The sequence below is a fragment of the Capra hircus genome, chromosome 25 (genome assembly GCF_001704415.2).
Source record: "Capra hircus breed San Clemente chromosome 25, ASM170441v1, whole genome shotgun sequence".
In the NCBI taxonomy this organism is placed as follows: domain Eukaryota; kingdom Metazoa; phylum Chordata; class Mammalia; order Artiodactyla; family Bovidae; genus Capra; species Capra hircus.
In genome coordinates, this window is record NC_030832.1 from 37116601 (window position 1) to 37132305 (window position 15705).

Consider the following 15705-nt stretch of genomic DNA (forward strand, 5'->3'; position numbering starts at 1 on the left):
ATGGAGCATCTTCCTGGGAGAAACGGGGTTGTCGGGGGTTCTTTCCGTAGTCCAAGAACCCTAGCCTTCTGCAGCAGCCTAACCCCTGCCGCACCCTCCTCTCTTCTCCAAAGTCCAGTCACCTACAAATTCCGGCGCCTCCGAAGCCACGCCCCTTCCCTTCCGCTTCCGGTTTCTCACCAGTCATTCGGTCCCGCACCCCGGTTCCGGCCCCGTGGGGTCTCGGTTCCGGGTTCGTTGCCCCGGTTCCTGGCCCCAGCTGGTCTGCCGGGCCGGGCCGGCCGCGCGCAGCACCAGTCGGGACTTGGGGCTCCCGGAACCACCCTAGCGGCCCCTCCGCCCTGCGCCATCCCCGGCCCACCTCGCCCCCCGGCCCGCGCCGCCCATGGAGTCCCAGTGCGACTACTCGATGTACTTCCCGGCCGTGCCGCTGCCGCCGCGCGCGGAGCTGGCGGGGGACCCGGGCCGGTACCGGGCGCTGCCCCGGCGCAACCACCTCTACCTAGGGGAGACGGTTCGCTTCCTGCTGGTGCTGCGCTGCCGGGGCGGTGCGGGGTCCGGCGTCGGGGGCGGCCCAGGCTTGGGCTCCCGAGGGGCCTGGGTGGAACTGGCGACCGCCCTGGCCGCCCTGGCTTCGGTCAGCGCCGGAGGCGGGGCGCCCGGGGGCGGTGGCTCGGGCGACCAGGATCCCGAGCCCCCGGGGGGCGGGGACCCTGGCGGTGGGGGGTTGTTTCGAGGCTGCAGCCCCCTCCTCACCCACGGCCCGGGCCCTGCTACCTCAGGGGGAGCGACCACGGTGAGGAGCCCAGAGCGCCACGACACAGGGCGGAGGGGCGGTTTGCTGGGCTCCCAAGACCGGAGGGGAGAGGGACGCTAGCGGGAAGCTGGAGGCCTATGACGGATGAGGAGAGGGGAGGGCGAGAACGACGTACCGTAGATCTTAAAGGGGACGCGGGCGCGGCGGGCGGCCTTGACTCTCCTGACCTTCAACCCCTCTGGCAACCCAGCTGCCTGTGGAGGAACCAATTGTGTCCACAGATGAGGTCATCTTCCCACTCACCGTTTCACTGGATAGACTGCCCCCAGGGACACCTAAAGCCAAGGTAAGGCTGGCACGGGGTGGAGCTCTGTCTTAATTGAGACGCCCTTTCTAAGGCTGTTTCTCTTGACTGTGGTCCCGTGTTCCCTGTGCTTAGATTGTAGTGACCGTGTGGAAGCGGGAGGTTGAGGCACCAGAGGTCAGAGATCAAGGCTACCTGCGCTTGCTGCAGACCCGATCTCCTGGGGAGACCTTCAGGGGCGAGCAGAGCGCTTTCAAGGCCCAAGGTGGGGAGGAGAATGCAGACAGGACCTGCTAGTGTCTGGATTTTGTGGGGACGGTGGAGGGGGTGACACCAGCAAGTGCCCGATCCGAGGAGAGGAAGACTGGACCCGTGGGTTGGAGGTGAGGTGTGCCCAGTCCGTCATCTGGAGCCTCCGCCCTCTCCTGCAGTGAGCACCCTGCTGACTCTGCTGCCCCCTCCGGTTCTGAAGTGCCGCCAGTTCACTGTGGCTGGAAAACACTTGACGGTGCTCAAGGGTGAGCAGACTAGAGGCTCCCGTCTTGGGTGGCAGCAAGGGCACCGGCTGGGTGGCCCTGGACAATATGGTGGGGATAGATCCATTTTAGGGGGGGAATTGGTGTGGTCTGAGGAGTTCAGATTCTCTTAGCTGAGCTCGTTACCTCCCACAGTGCTGAACAGCTCCTCCCAGGAGGAAATTTCTGTCTGGGATATCCGCATTCTCCCAAACTTCAATGCCAGTTATCTACCTGTCATGCCCGACGGCTCTGTGCTGCTGGTGGACAATGTCTGGTGAGGTCCTGGGAGGGGCGGGGCCGCAGAGTGCTGGGCATGGTCGCAGGGCCCAGGGCTCTGGCAGGGAAAGTTCCAGCTCTGGTCCCTTTCTTCTCAACTAGTCACCAATCTGGGGAAGTCTCCATGGGCTCCTTCTGCCGGCTCCCTGGTACCTCTGGCTGCTTCCCCTGCCCACTTAGTGCCCTGGAGGAACATAACTTCCTGTTTCAGCTCAGAGCGGGCGAGCAGCCCCCTCCAGGGGCCAAGGAGGTGAGTACAAGGGACTGGTGTGTTTAAGGAGAAAGGCTGAGAAAATGCAATGGGAAGAGAGAGGCCAGGGAGTTGACTAACGGGAGAGGGAACCTCTCCTTCAGGTCATCACATACAGGTGATGTTTCTGCTTGTCCCTCCAACAGGGCCTAGAGGTTCCTCTGATTGCTGTGGTTCAGTGGTCCACACCGAAGTTGCCCTTCACCCAGAGCATCTATACCCACTACCGGTGAGTTTGTGGGACACCCCCCAAGCTCCCTGCTGGACACCATCCTGTTCATCTCTGTTTCGAAACACACACATCCTGCTTCCCTCTCTCTCACGGCTTCTAGCCTGCCCAGCATCCGCCTGGACCGCCCGTGCTTTGTGATGACTGCTTCTTGTGAGTCCCCTGTTCGGACCTATGAGCGTTTCACTGTTACCTATACGCTGCTCAACAATCTCCAAGACTTCCTTGCTGTAAGGCTCGTGTGGACCCCAGAGCACGCCCAGGCTGGTAGGTAGCTGCCAGGCTTGCCCAAGGAGGGGAGGGCAAAGGAAGATGTCATGGAGGCAGGTGACTTGTGCCAGGCTGCTTCAGCTGTGTACCTGGATGGTCTCCACGGTGTCATAATGGAGAGTTTAGAGAGGCCATGGGCAGAGATTTTAAGGGCACTGACACTGATGCTGGGTTCCCTGTTTGACTTGAATATCTCCCATTTCTTAGCTGTGTGACCTTTAGTAGGTTACTTAACCTCTCTGACCTCAGATTTCTCATTTCTAAAATGGAGGAAATACTACTTCATGGCGCTGTTACAGCAATTTAGTAAGTTAGTATGTGTGAAGTGGTTAGAATAGATCTCAGTACACAGTAACTATTACTGTTGTTGATAAAGTTTAGCAAACAATAGCATATACTCAGTTTACTCCACAGAGTGGCTCTGAGCATCAAGCAAGACTGTGCTCATGAAAGCCCTCTGCAGACTGAGAAAGGCTGCACAGAGCTGTTTCCTGGCCCTGTTTCTGCCCCTCAGGAAAGCAGCTGTGTGAGGAGGAGCGCCGGGCCATGCAGGCAGCCCTGGACTCCATCGTCTGCCACACACCCCTCAACAACCTCGGCTTCTCCCGGAAGGGCAGCGCGCTCACCTTCAGTGTGGCCTTCCAGGCTCTGCGGACTGGGCTCTTCGAGGTGGGCTGGGTGAGGCCTAGTGTTGGGGTGGGAGGGGTCAGGGCCGCTGGCTTCTATGCTGAAGCATAAGTGGGTGGGTGCTACAAAGCCGGGTGGAGGGAAGGTGGGCTTTAGATCCGACTTCGGCCTGTCAAGTAGGGAAGATGACCTGAAAGGGGGTCGGCCTGGCAGCCGAGCTGGCCGGCTGATCTGTCTCCCCACCCCAGCTGAGCCAGCACATGAAACTGAAGCTGCAGTTCACTGCCAGTGTGTCCCACCCGCCACCCGAGGCCCGACCCCTCTCTCGCAAGAGCAGCCCCAGCAGCCCTGCTGTCCGAGACTTGGTGGAAAGGCACCAGGCCAGCCTGGGCCGCTCTCAGTCCTTCTCCCACCAACAGCCCTCCCGCAGCCACCTCATGAGGTATGGAACTGCATGGGGAGGACCCCGTGGGCTTGGTAGAGGCCAGGATCGGGAAGGGAGAGGACGGGACCCTGGGGTCCGGCCAGAGCCCACAGCCTCCACTTTCCTCCAGGTCGGGCAGTGTGATGGAGCGCCGGGCCATCACTCCCCCTGTGGCCTCCCCTGTCGGCCGCCCCCTCTACCTGCCCCCGGACAAGGCTGTGCTCTCTCTGGACAAGATTGCCAAACGCGAGTGCAAGGTCCTGGTGGTGGAGCCGGTCAAGTAAACCATCCGGCCGCCTCCCTCTCACACTCCCGGAAATGGACAGCCCCCAGCGCGGGTGCTCCCTGCAGGCTGTGCCTCCCCGGGGAGCCTCCCACCAAGGGTGAGGGGGCCCCTCACAGGGCCGCCTGTCTGTGTCTACTGATGAGGGACGAGGGAAGAAGCTGTGAAATGGCCGGGGATGGCTGCAGCGTGAAGCCGACAGTATTTCCCGGACTTCCTGGGGGGGCTGGCCCCACCCCTTGGCCAGGGCAGGGGCTCCAGGAGCTCCCCTGCCCCCCGCCTTGCACCCTGGTTCTAAGTTTACAAAGTGTTTTCCTTGTTCCTCTTAATGTTGTCTTCCCTGCCTCTGACATTCCCTCCCTCCCTCCCACCCGCAGGGCTGAGATCAGAGGGTGGTGATGGTAAAGGGACCCAACAATGACATGACCCTCCTGTCTCAGGTCAGGGGAGAGAGCTAGGTGGCCTCCCCTCGTCCTCATGTTTACGTCTGCAGCCTGAAGCACTTTAAGTTGTGTGGGATTTTTGATTTGGGTTTTGTATTTTTTTTTGGTCTGTCTGTCCCTGTAACTTATTCTCCAACTATTGCTTCCAACTGAAATAAGACTATTAAATGCCTGTTCAGGAGGGAGAAAAAGACTGTTACTTGTGTGTTGGTGGCAGCGGCAGAGACCTAAGGGCTCAGAAAGATTCCCTCCAGCCTGTACACCAAATAGCTCCCTTCCTACCTGTTTTTTTTCTTCTGATTTCCAGTTTTATCTGTCCACCCCACACCTCTGGGCTGAGGGCCTGGAAGCTGAAAGACACATGGGGTATGACTCTCCTCCCCCAATACACACAACACATCCCCAGGTCCAGGAACATCATACTTATGTTTATTAGGCAGGGTGAGAAGAAGGGAGGTCCCCTCACCTTCACTGTCCTTAACAGAGTACAAAGTCCCTGAGCCTCTGCCCTTCCAGGTCAGGGTAAGGAAGCAGGTGAGCAGACAGCTTTAGTTCTAGTGGCACCAAGAGAGAGGCCGTGGAGGTTCCCATCTTTCTCAGCACAGAGGTTCCTCCTCTGCCCCTCGCCCTCAGGCAGGCTCACACGTCAATGGGCTCCCGGCCTCGGTTCTGCCTCTTCACCACAAACACCCTCTGTCCCGACACGGTCACAAGCAGCGTGTGTTCTCCAAAGACCACTGGAGGGGAGACGCACCTTCCCCCGGCCCAGGAGAGGGAAGGGAGCAAGAGAGTTAGTGGGTTGTGGGGGTCTCAGTGGGGGTCGCACACAAACTGGCTAGGATCCAAAGCCAAAGGAATTCAACAGTTTAAAGCTCAGAGATTAGAAGATGGGAGGTCTCCATTAAATCCCCTCCCTTCTCTTGCTTTTCTCATAGTTCTGATACAGGGGTAAATACCACGGGGAAGACAGGGATTCCAGAGGAGATGGTGGGCAGTTGGTAGGGGACAGGTGTCTTTCCCTGAGAAGAGTGGCCTTGGGGAGCAGCACCCCACCCCCCTTCCCCACTACCAGAGGCTGGGGCTCACCCGACAGACGCTTGAAGGGTACACTCGTGCCTTGGTGCAGCCGGAAACCGCAGGCCGTGCTGACGAGCTCAGAGATGGCGCTGGCAGCCTGCTCGTCATTCTCCAGATCCCCGGATGACTGCACACAGAAGGAGGGGGGCAGGAATCAGGGACAGACTGGGAGGCAATTCCAAGAACACTTCTGTGTAACCTGTCTGTCTCCACTTTCCAATACTGCAACATTACCCCTAGTTTTGGAAAAACTTAAAACTTCCCTATGACATTGTTGCCCCTCTTGATGCCATCTTGTTCCAAAATACTGGGCTTCCCTGAGGAAGTAGGAACTCTCATCCATTTCTGTCCATTACTGACCCTGTTTCCCCAATCCCTGAATCTTCATTTCTCTCCCTGTCTCCACTTATTTGAAAAAAATCACATTCTCACAGATCAGTGCCCACCCACCACAGCTAGAGTCCCAGGCTCCATCTTTTCCCATTTCTCATTTGTCACCCTGTCTGAAGAACCTGAAACATAAACATCCCTTTTCTCTCTGAACCCCTTCGGACTACCTGGCCCTTGAATAATGATGTCACAGTGGCCTGGGCTTCCTCTTTTCTGGTAATGATCTCAACTTCTTACCTCCTCAAGGTGGCCCTCCTGCTGGATTCTATACCTGTTTCCTCATCTGTAAACTGGGGACATCAGTACCTATCTTACGTGCTTGTGAGTTTCACAAGAGTACGGGGGCAAGGTGCTCAGACTAGCTCCTGGCATTATCTATTTAACGGCTATTCAGTTCAGTTGCTCAGTTGTGTCTGACTCTTTGCAACCCCATGGACCGCAGCATGCCAGGCCTCCCTGTCCATCACTAACTCCTGGAGTTTACCCTATTTTTCTATATCAAACTTAGTGTTTAAAGCTGCACTATCAAAATCCCCCCTATCTCTCCCCCTCTCCAGTCAACTTCCTTTCTTAAGTCCCTGCTGGTTAAGGCACTATCATTCTAGGCTTGAGGTCAAAGTCTTACAGGATAGAAAAGCATCCCCTTTATTACTGAATTCTAGTCATTACAAAGACAAACCAATTCTTCCTTTAAAAACCCCTTCTCTCCTTGCTTCTCCTCATTGCAGCCAGAGGTTTCATACCTACATTTTGGCAACAGCATCCCCGCTTTTGAATCCCGCCCCTTCTGGCTTACCTTTACGCCTAACAGAACAATGCTACTCAATCACTTCATCAGCTTGTTTCTGTTCAAAAACCCTTCAAGATTAATCCAAATGTGTTAACCTAGCCTTGAAAGTCCTTCACAATCGGACCTTTCCTCACCATATCCTCTTCTTCCCCCAAATGTTTCCAAATCTTTTCAACATAACCCCATCACCAATTCAGATAGGCTGGTGTTACACTCCTGCAAAATGTCCACCTCCCAACCCTGAATATTCTTTCTTTCCTGTCATCCATCCATCTTTTAAGCCCAGATGAATTCTTACCTCATTCAAGGAAGGTTCCTTGCCAAAACACAAGTTATAATAAGAAGGGCTGAATCCTTCACTTTCTGGACTCCTTCAGCTGCGTTAACCACATGCACTACTTTGAACTTTTAGCCTTAAGCCTTGTCTCTCTAGCTAGATTGAAAACTTCTAGAGCTGACACTGTATTGTACTACAGAACAAAATACCAAGCCTCTTCAATAAACACCAAATAAAGACATACTCAAGAGTAACTTGGGGATTGTCAGTTATCAACAAACCTGTAAGTTGCTTGACTTTGGTAAAGTCAGTAAACCTCTTTTACCTCACGATAGTTACAAGACTGAGAGTCCAGAGATTGATTAATTGATTTAATTCCTACATGCCAGGCGTGATACCAGGGAAAGACCAAGAACAGAGACCAATCGGGCCAAACAGGGCAACATTAGAAGGCATCCTAGAGTCATGTGTACTTGGAGCACCCCCCTCCCGTTTCCAGAACGCACCGCCAGCACCGCGCCTTCACTCAGCACCAGGTAGCCAAGCTGGTCGGGGATTCGCTCCAGCCCCTGAGTCAGTGCCGAAGTCTGGTGGGTAAAGATGCAATTAGTGAGCAGCAGGCCGACAGGATGGCCCTCGGGCAACCAGAGTGCCTCTCTTGACAGTGCCCCCTGCCCCCGCTCCAGGCCTCTTTACCCAGCCAGGGCCCTTCCAGACCCTCTTCCCTCTACACGGCCTTCAACACTGATGCTCCTGAGCCTCCGTCAGTCCTCTCCTCCGCCCGGGCGCCACCAGCTTTCCACACGTCACCTTTGCTACCCCAAGGGCCCCCTCCCCAAACCCACCTGTGGCCTGCGCCTCCCCCTCAGACTAGTCCCCAGCTTCTACACACCCTCCCAGCGACTTCTCCTTGGCCTTCTACGTCACCACCCCTCCCTTCTCCATTTCCTTCCAGTCCCGGGGGGAATAGGAGGTGAGGCCGGAGGGCACGCTCAGGACCCCGCAACCAAAGAGATTGGGGGACAGGGGTAATGAAGCCCCTGCGCGGCGCGTAACTCCGCGCATGCGTCCTCACTTACCATCGCAGCTCTAGGTGCTGGGGGAGCTTGTAGCTAGACCTAGTTCCGGCTCCAGACCGCGGTCACGTGCTTCCACCCAGCGGTCTCCTCCTCCGGCCCTGCCCTGCCCGACTTTAGTCCCGCCCCCAGGATGCCGATTGGAGAGTGGCTACGTCATCAGACTTACTCTGCCAGTGCGGAGCGCCGCTTCCGAGACGCTCGCGCATTGGCCGCACATCCTCTTGAACATTCATCTCCCTTCCCCTTAGCCCCAGAGCGCGAAGGAGGGAGGCGTGTCGGCGGGGGGCGGGCCTGGAGGCGGGGCCGGAGGGAGGCCGGGCTGAGAGTTTGCGCCTGCGCACACGGGGGCGGCGGGGGGCAGACTCCAACAAGGCTAGGCGGCTCGCAAGTGGAATCCTGACCGAGCCAAGAGACGTAGATAAAGAGCTATTCAGATGCTACTCTTGTGCCTACTTCAGGCAGCTCTCTGACAGGAATTTGTTCCAAAGCGATTTTTCGTCCCGGGATTCTGTAAGAAACTGTGTGATAGAGCATTATACCTCCCTAGTCCATGGGGCGCTAAGGGTCGGACACGACTGAGCGACTTCACTCTCACTTTTCACTTTCATGCATTGGAGAAGGAAATGGCAACCTACTCCAGTCTTCTTGCCTGGAGAATCCCAGGGACGGGGAAGCCTGGTGGGCTGCCGTCTATGGGTCGCAGAGTCGGATAGGACTGAAGCGACTTAGCAGCAGCAGCAGCAGCAGCCAAGGCAGCTGCAATACTGAATATTCTCTGCCAGGAATAATTAGAAAATGACCTTGGGGTAATTTTTTAAATATATGAGTGTCATTTAGAAATTTTTTGTTTTAATTTAAGTAGTTTTTAGACCTGCTGCAATATTAATGTGAGGCAAAATGATGATAAACTAATAAAAAAGCTTGATGAGGATTTGGAGACATTGGGGCTCTCATACATTGCTGGTAGGGATGTAAAATAGTGCAGTTGCAGTGGGAAACAGATTGGTGGTTCCCCTGAAAGTTAAATAGAGTTACTATATTTATAAATGAAAGTTAAATAGGACCTAAAAATTCCACTCCTTCATACATACCTAAGAGAACTGAAAACTATGTTTACACAAAAACTTGTACACAGATGTTATGGCAGCATCACTCATAATCACCCCCAAATGGAAAGCAACCCAAATATTCATAAACTGAAGACCAGATAAAGCAATGCGGCATATCCATACAATGGAATATTGTCCAGTTGTAAAAAGGAGTGAAGTACTGATCTATGCTATCACACGGATAAACCTTGAAAACATGCTAAGTGAACCAGAGATCAAATTACCAACATCCACTGGATCATCGAAAAAGCAAGAGAGTTCCAGAAAAACATCTGTTTCTGCTTTATTGACTATGCCAAAGCCACTGACTGTGTGGATCACAATAAACTGTGGAAAATTCTGAAAGAGATGGGAATACCAGACCACCCGACCTGCCTCTTAAGAAACCTATATGCAGGTCAGGAAGCAACAGTTAGAACTGGACATGGAACAATAGACTGGTTCCAAATGGGAAAAGGAGTATGTCAAGGCTGTATATTGTCACCCTGCTTATTTAACTTCTATGCAGAGTACGTCATGAGACACGCTGGGCTGGAAGAAGCACAAGCTGGAATCAAGATTGCCAGGAGAAATATCCATAACCTCAGATATGCAGATGACACCACCCTTATGGCAGAAAGTGAAGAGGAACTAAAAAGCCTCTTGATCAAAGTGAAAGAGGAGAGTGAAAAAGTTGGCTTAAACCTCAACATTCAGAAAACAAAGATCATGGCATCTGGTCGCATCACGTCATGGGAAATAGATGGGGAAACAGTGAAAACAGTGTCAGACTTTATTTTTGGGGGCTCAAAAATCACTGCAGATGGTGACTGCAGCCATGAAATTAAAAGATGCTTACTCCTTGGAAGAAAAGCTATGACCAACCTAGATAGCATATTCAAAAGCAGAGACATTACTTTGCCAACAAAGGTCTGTCTAGTCAAGGCTATGGTTTTGCCAGTGGTCATGTATGGGTGTGAGAGTTGGACTGTGAAGAAGGCTGTGAAGTTGGCCTGTGAAGAAGGCTGAGCGCTGAAGAATTGATGCGTTTGAACTGTGGTGTTGGAGAAGACTCTTGAGAGTCCCTTGGACTGCAAGGAGATCCAACCAGTCCAATCTGAACAAGATCAGCCCTGGGATTTCTTTGGAAGGACTGATGCTGAAGCTGAAACTCCAGTACTTTGGCCACCTCATGCGAAGAGTTGACTCATTGGAAAAGACTCTGATGCTTGGAGGGACTGGGGGCAGGAGGAGAAGGGGATGACAGAGGATGAGATGGCTGGATGGCATCACTGACTCGATAGACTTGAGTCTGAGTGAACTCCGGGAGTTGGTGATGGACAGGGAGGCCTGGCGTGCTGCGACTCATGGGGTCGCAAAGAGTTGGACACAACTGAGCGACTGAACTGAACTGACCTGAAGTGAAGGAACTCAGACAATCCAGGCCACATATCATCTGGGTGTATCTGTGAGATGTCTACACTGGGCAAATTCATAGAGACAGAAAGCAAATTAGTGGTTGCTGGGGGGTGAGCAGAGGGGGGAAATGGGGAGTGACTGCCAACAGATGTGTTGGATGATGAAAATGTCTTGGAATTACAGTTATGATGGTTTCACAACCTTGTGGATGTAATGAAAACCACTGAATTGTACAGTTTAAAAGGGTGAATTTTACAGTATGTGAATCATATCAATAAAATTAAGCGCTGTTGCTTGAGGAGAAAACCAGTTAGAGAAGATGGATGCCTTTTTACAAATCAGGTATGATTATAATATAAAATTTAAATTGGAAGGGGATTTAGAGAGAGAAAGTTCTGTGGAGATGCTTGGTCTGCAAAACCTTCCGTGGCCTTGTGGAATCTTTTTTTTTTTTTTTTTTCTCAGCACACACTGGTTCCAAGCATTTTCATCTATACACTGGCCAAACCCTCATTAACCATCTTTGTAATAATATCCCAAGATACTATATAGATGAGGAAGTGGAAACTCGAGAGAGATTGAGCCTTGCTCACAGCACTCAGCTGGCAAATGACAGCCAGATTCCAGCCTAAGTCTGCTGTTGCTGAGGCTGATGCTTTTTCCATTGCTCCCCTGGCCAACTTTTTTTTTTTTTGAAGTTATACTTGATTTTACCTCAGAAATTGCCGGTTCTCATTGTTCTTGACACAGAGGAACCTTGCACAGGACAATGCTCAGCAGCCATGGCTAGAATTGTTTCATTTTCACAAACAGCTTGAAACATGCTACTTATGAAGGGAGCAAAGTCTTTCATTCAACCAGTGTTTATTGAGTGCCTTCTATGCACCACACACTATTCTTGAAACTAGAGATATAGCAGTGAATACAAATAAGACATATTTTTTTAATTGTTTTCAAGGAGCCGTGGGGCAGAGGGTGAGCCAGATAATAAATTAATAAATAAGAAAATAAGTATATTGAGCAGTGAGAAATGCTATGCAGAGTTCCATTTACAGGACTTAGAGCTAGAGAATTCTCTAAAACAGACCTTATTGAAATAATTTCTATCTTTCCTTAGGCTCCCCACAGCTTAGTCACTTTTCCTCAGTTGCCTCTTTTTCTTCTACCTGCTATAAAAAGCACGTAAATTCGTTCATTTCATTGGGTCTTCATTTCCTTGTGAGGGCTCCCATGTCATATAAAACTTGTATTAAGTAAATTTGTATGCTTTTCTCATGCTAATCTGTCTTCTGTCAAGTTAATTCTTAGGCCCAGCTGAAAACCCTAAGAGGGTTCCCCTACACTGTGAAGGTGCTTTTAAGGTAGGAAAAATATTCAATTTTGAATAAAGCACATTAGCTTCCATGATGTGGATGGCCTTCATCCAATCCACAGAAGGTCTTAAGAGAAAAGACTGAGGTTTCTGGAGAAGAAGAAATTCTCATCAAGAATTTAATTACATAGAAATGTTAGGGGAAGCACACTGACTGAAACTGCCCACCCTGCCCAGGCACCATAGTAACTATTTGCATGAGTACAGAAACACTGCTGAGTTCCAGCCTGTTGCCCAGCAGATTTCAGACTCAAAACTGCAACATCAGCCCTTCCGTGAATTTCCAGTCTGCTGGCCTAGCCTACAGATTCACGACTTACCAGTCGCCACATATTGTGAGCTAATTCCTCAAATTAAATATGCTCTCTCCCACCAAACCCATCCCCTTATTCTCTTGAGAACGCTGACTAACACAGTGGTTAACTTATGGCTGGTTCCTGTGGGTTTGGCATCTTTGCTGCCTCCCTTTGCATTCTTTTTCTTTTTGATTCTGATTTTGGGGAGTCGTCGTTTGCTTTGAAACTAGACCTCCTTGCCTGTCACACACAACCTCCTTTTCTCTTATTTTCCTAGAACCAATTATTACCGTATCAAACAGCCATCAACTCTGCCTTTCTCGGTTCTCTTCACCCTGATGACACCAGTTCAACCAGCACTTTTCAAGGACTACAGGGTAAGCATCATGTGCTTTGGGAATAAAATGGTGAAAACACACAGCCCTGAGCCGTGAGCGCTCAGCTTGTAAGTGAACAAGGCAGGCACGGAGTCACGTGAAGTGTAGTAAGAGTAACACTTGAGAGATGAGCCCCTTCAGTCCCCTGGGACAAGCCGTGTGCACTGGGAGGGGTTGAGTTAAGGGTGAATAAAAGAATGCGTGGTTTCCAGTCAGGAGGCTCTGCTAGGCTGAGGGGTGGGGGTGGGGGGGTATTGTGATCTTTTGGCAACGGACTCAGACAGGAAGGAGCAGGCCAGCTCTGCCTCTGGGATGGATGAAAATATGTTATTTTACACGTCAGGATTTGTTCCCTCCTTTTCAAAAGAAGGGCGAGAGCAGAGTTAGAGATCCAGAGGCCAAAATAAAAACTAAAAACTAGAAGGAAGTGCTGGGAGAAAAGCTGGGACAATGTAGGAAAAAAATCATTTAATATGCAACTTAGCATAGATTCTGGGGATGTAGAGATGAATGCTTAAATGGAAACTGTTCAATTCTCCAAGCCTTTAACTAAAGGAATGGCCTTATTTAAAACCAAGAAAATGGTGCCCCAAAATTATCCCTTTGTAAGTCTTGGAAACATATTTATCCTTGGCAATTAATAAATTACAACTTGGCATATAGGAAAAAAGTTTTGTAGGTAGCAATGTGCTAGGTATTGAGGTAGACCCCGGCATTTCAAAGGTGGACTAGGTCCTCATCTTCTAGGAACTCACTGTCAAGAAGCTCAGTGAGCAGTCACAGGATATTCTTTTTTTATATGTATTTACATTTTTGAAAAATTAAACTGCGGATATTAGAAATGCTATGTGTCATCCCTTTGGGCTCTGCCAGTGCCACCCTGGTGTAAGTGGAGCACCAGTTCTCATGGCCTTGTTGCCTTCAGATGAAGGTGCAAGTTCCGGTCCACACTTTGCCCTACTGATGTCAGGTGGGGGAGTGCAGTGCCAACCAGTGTTTCTTCACTCCAGTTTTTCCTGCTGTGTTGTTGCCATGTGGGAACAGACACTTAGATCCCTCCTGGAGTCAATTTTATTTTGATTAACATGTATGTTACTTTGCATTCTTTACACCCTACAGAGAACCCATTAGCTAGCTTGCAAATGGAAATATTCTTTAAGAATACTCAGTGGATGGAATACATAGCAGAAGGGATATCACTTTAGAGTGAATTAGTAAGATTAAGAATTACTCCAGAACTCACTAGTGTTCTTTAGAACTCTGTTACAGTTAATAATTCTTTACATTAACTTTCCCTGTTCAGATTAACATGTGATTTCTTTTTCTCCTGATTGAACATAAATGAAAACACTAGTAATTCCTAATAAATCACCTTTTGACATTTCTATTTTTCTCAGTAATAAAAATAGCCCTGGAATTTCAGTGGCTGTTTGACACAAGTAAAGTTTATTTCCAACTCACCTGAAGTCCCGCTAGTGTCTGGGAACAGGCTTTTACACTGCTGTCTTGCAAGCTGCCACATGGGAACCCAGGTCCCTTTCATCCTGCAACTCCACTGTCCCCTTGGGCCTCCCCAGAGGTCACTACTGGGTCCTCTGCACTCAGCACACTGGTGAGCTGAGAGAGACAGAGACAGAGAACAAAGGGTTGCATGAGATGTTTTGATGCCAGGCATGAAAATGGTGTGCATCTTCACTGCCCAAGTTCCAATGACCACAGCCGACTCGTGGTCCAGACAGGGAATTTGGGAAGCATTGTCTTCAGGAAGAGAAGATGCAACTAGCTAGCTCCTCCTTCCCATCTTTCTAATGTATTTACATTAATTTTGTGTTGTTATTGTTCAGTTGCTAAGTTGTATCTGACTCTTTGCAACCTGCATGGACTGCAGCATGCCAGGCTCCTCTGACCTCTATTATCTCCCAGAGTTAGCAAATTCAAATTCATGTCCATTGAGTCAGTGATGCTATCTAACCATCCCAGCCTCTTAGACATAGTAATCTGTGTTTCTATTTTATGATTATATAAGTATTTTCCTCTTCGTAGTCAAAACAAATACTGTCATTTAGTTTCTTGTGTTTCCTCGGCTCTCTCTCGTTTTTCCTCTCTCCCTTCCTTCCTTTCTACTTTTCATGAGTAAATAGCACCTGTGGTGTCCAGGCATTCTTCTAGGTTCTAAGAACATAGCAGTGACCAACAACAACAACAAAAGATTCCTGTGTTATGGTGCACACACTCCAGTGAAAAGACTTAGAAACAGGTAACAAAATAAATATACATAAGATTCTGAAGAATGGAAATTTTTCTGCAAGAAAAAAAATAATGTGAAAGTGCAAGATGGTGAGGAGGAGGAAGATAGTCAGATTAGATGGTCAGGAAAGATGCTTCTGAAGCAGTTTCATCTGGGCTGGGCCCAGAGATAAGAGGGCTTTCCTGGTGGCTCAGACGGTAAAGAATCCATCTGCAGTGCAGGAGACCTGGGTTCGATCCCTGGGTTGAGAAGATCCCCTGGAGAAGGGCATGGCAACCCAATTCAGTGTTCTCGCCTGGAGAATCCCCATGGACAGAGGAGCCTGGAGAGCTACAGTCCGTGGGGTCACAAAGAGTCAGACTCGACTGAGTGACTAAGCACACACATGCATTCGGATAAGAAGCAGCCAGCTCTGTGATGATTTTGGTGATCATCTCTGGTTCATTCAGCCCTCTGCCTCTTTTGCAACTGCACCTGTGCATCGGAACACGCTTGGAGAAAAAGTTGTCTGAACTTTCTCACTGACTGTTCTCACTTTAGAGTCTGACCACAAACCTCAAGGGGGCCCTACTGCTGCACAGTAATCACAGTGGTTCTCATAATGTGATCCCAGGCTGGCAGCGTCAGCATCACCTGCGGCTTGTTAGATATACAGCTTCTCAGGCCCCATCCCAAACCTACAGAACCAGGAATCCTGGAATCAGGACCGCCAGAATCAGTAGGAGCTCAGGCTTCCCAGGTGATTCGTGGTAAAAGAATCCTGCCAATCAATGCAGGAGATGCAGGTTCCATTCCTGGGTCTGGAAGATCCCCTGGAGGAGGAGATGGGAACCCACTCTAGTATCTGGTGAGCTACAGTCCAGGGGGTCGCAAAGAGTTGGACATGACTGATCGACTGAGCATGCATACAC

At 50.5% G+C, this 15705-nt stretch overlaps 2 protein-coding genes across 2 annotated transcripts; one reads left to right on the forward strand and one right to left on the reverse strand.

Annotated features, from left to right (window-relative positions):
- C25H7orf43 (chromosome 25 C7orf43 homolog) lies at positions 39-4572 on the forward strand. Its single transcript, XM_018040651.1, has 11 exons — positions 39-796; positions 1008-1103; positions 1197-1326; positions 1493-1579; positions 1733-1853; positions 1958-2105; positions 2252-2334; positions 2438-2601; positions 3119-3273; positions 3480-3673; positions 3786-4572. Exons 1-11 carry the CDS (start codon positions 386-388, stop codon positions 3937-3939), a joined length of 1743 nt encoding a protein of 580 aa, XP_017896140.1. The 5' UTR covers positions 39-385; the 3' UTR covers positions 3940-4572.
- Positions 4789-8100, reverse strand: LAMTOR4 (late endosomal/lysosomal adaptor, MAPK and MTOR activator 4). Its single transcript, XM_005697832.3, has 4 exons — positions 7995-8100; positions 7422-7502; positions 5468-5585; positions 4789-5118 (listed from the first exon to the last, which is right to left on the reverse strand). The coding sequence occupies exons 1-4, from the start codon at positions 7995-7997 to the stop codon at positions 5021-5023; spliced, it is 300 nt and encodes a 99-aa protein (XP_005697889.2). The 5' UTR covers positions 7998-8100; the 3' UTR covers positions 4789-5020.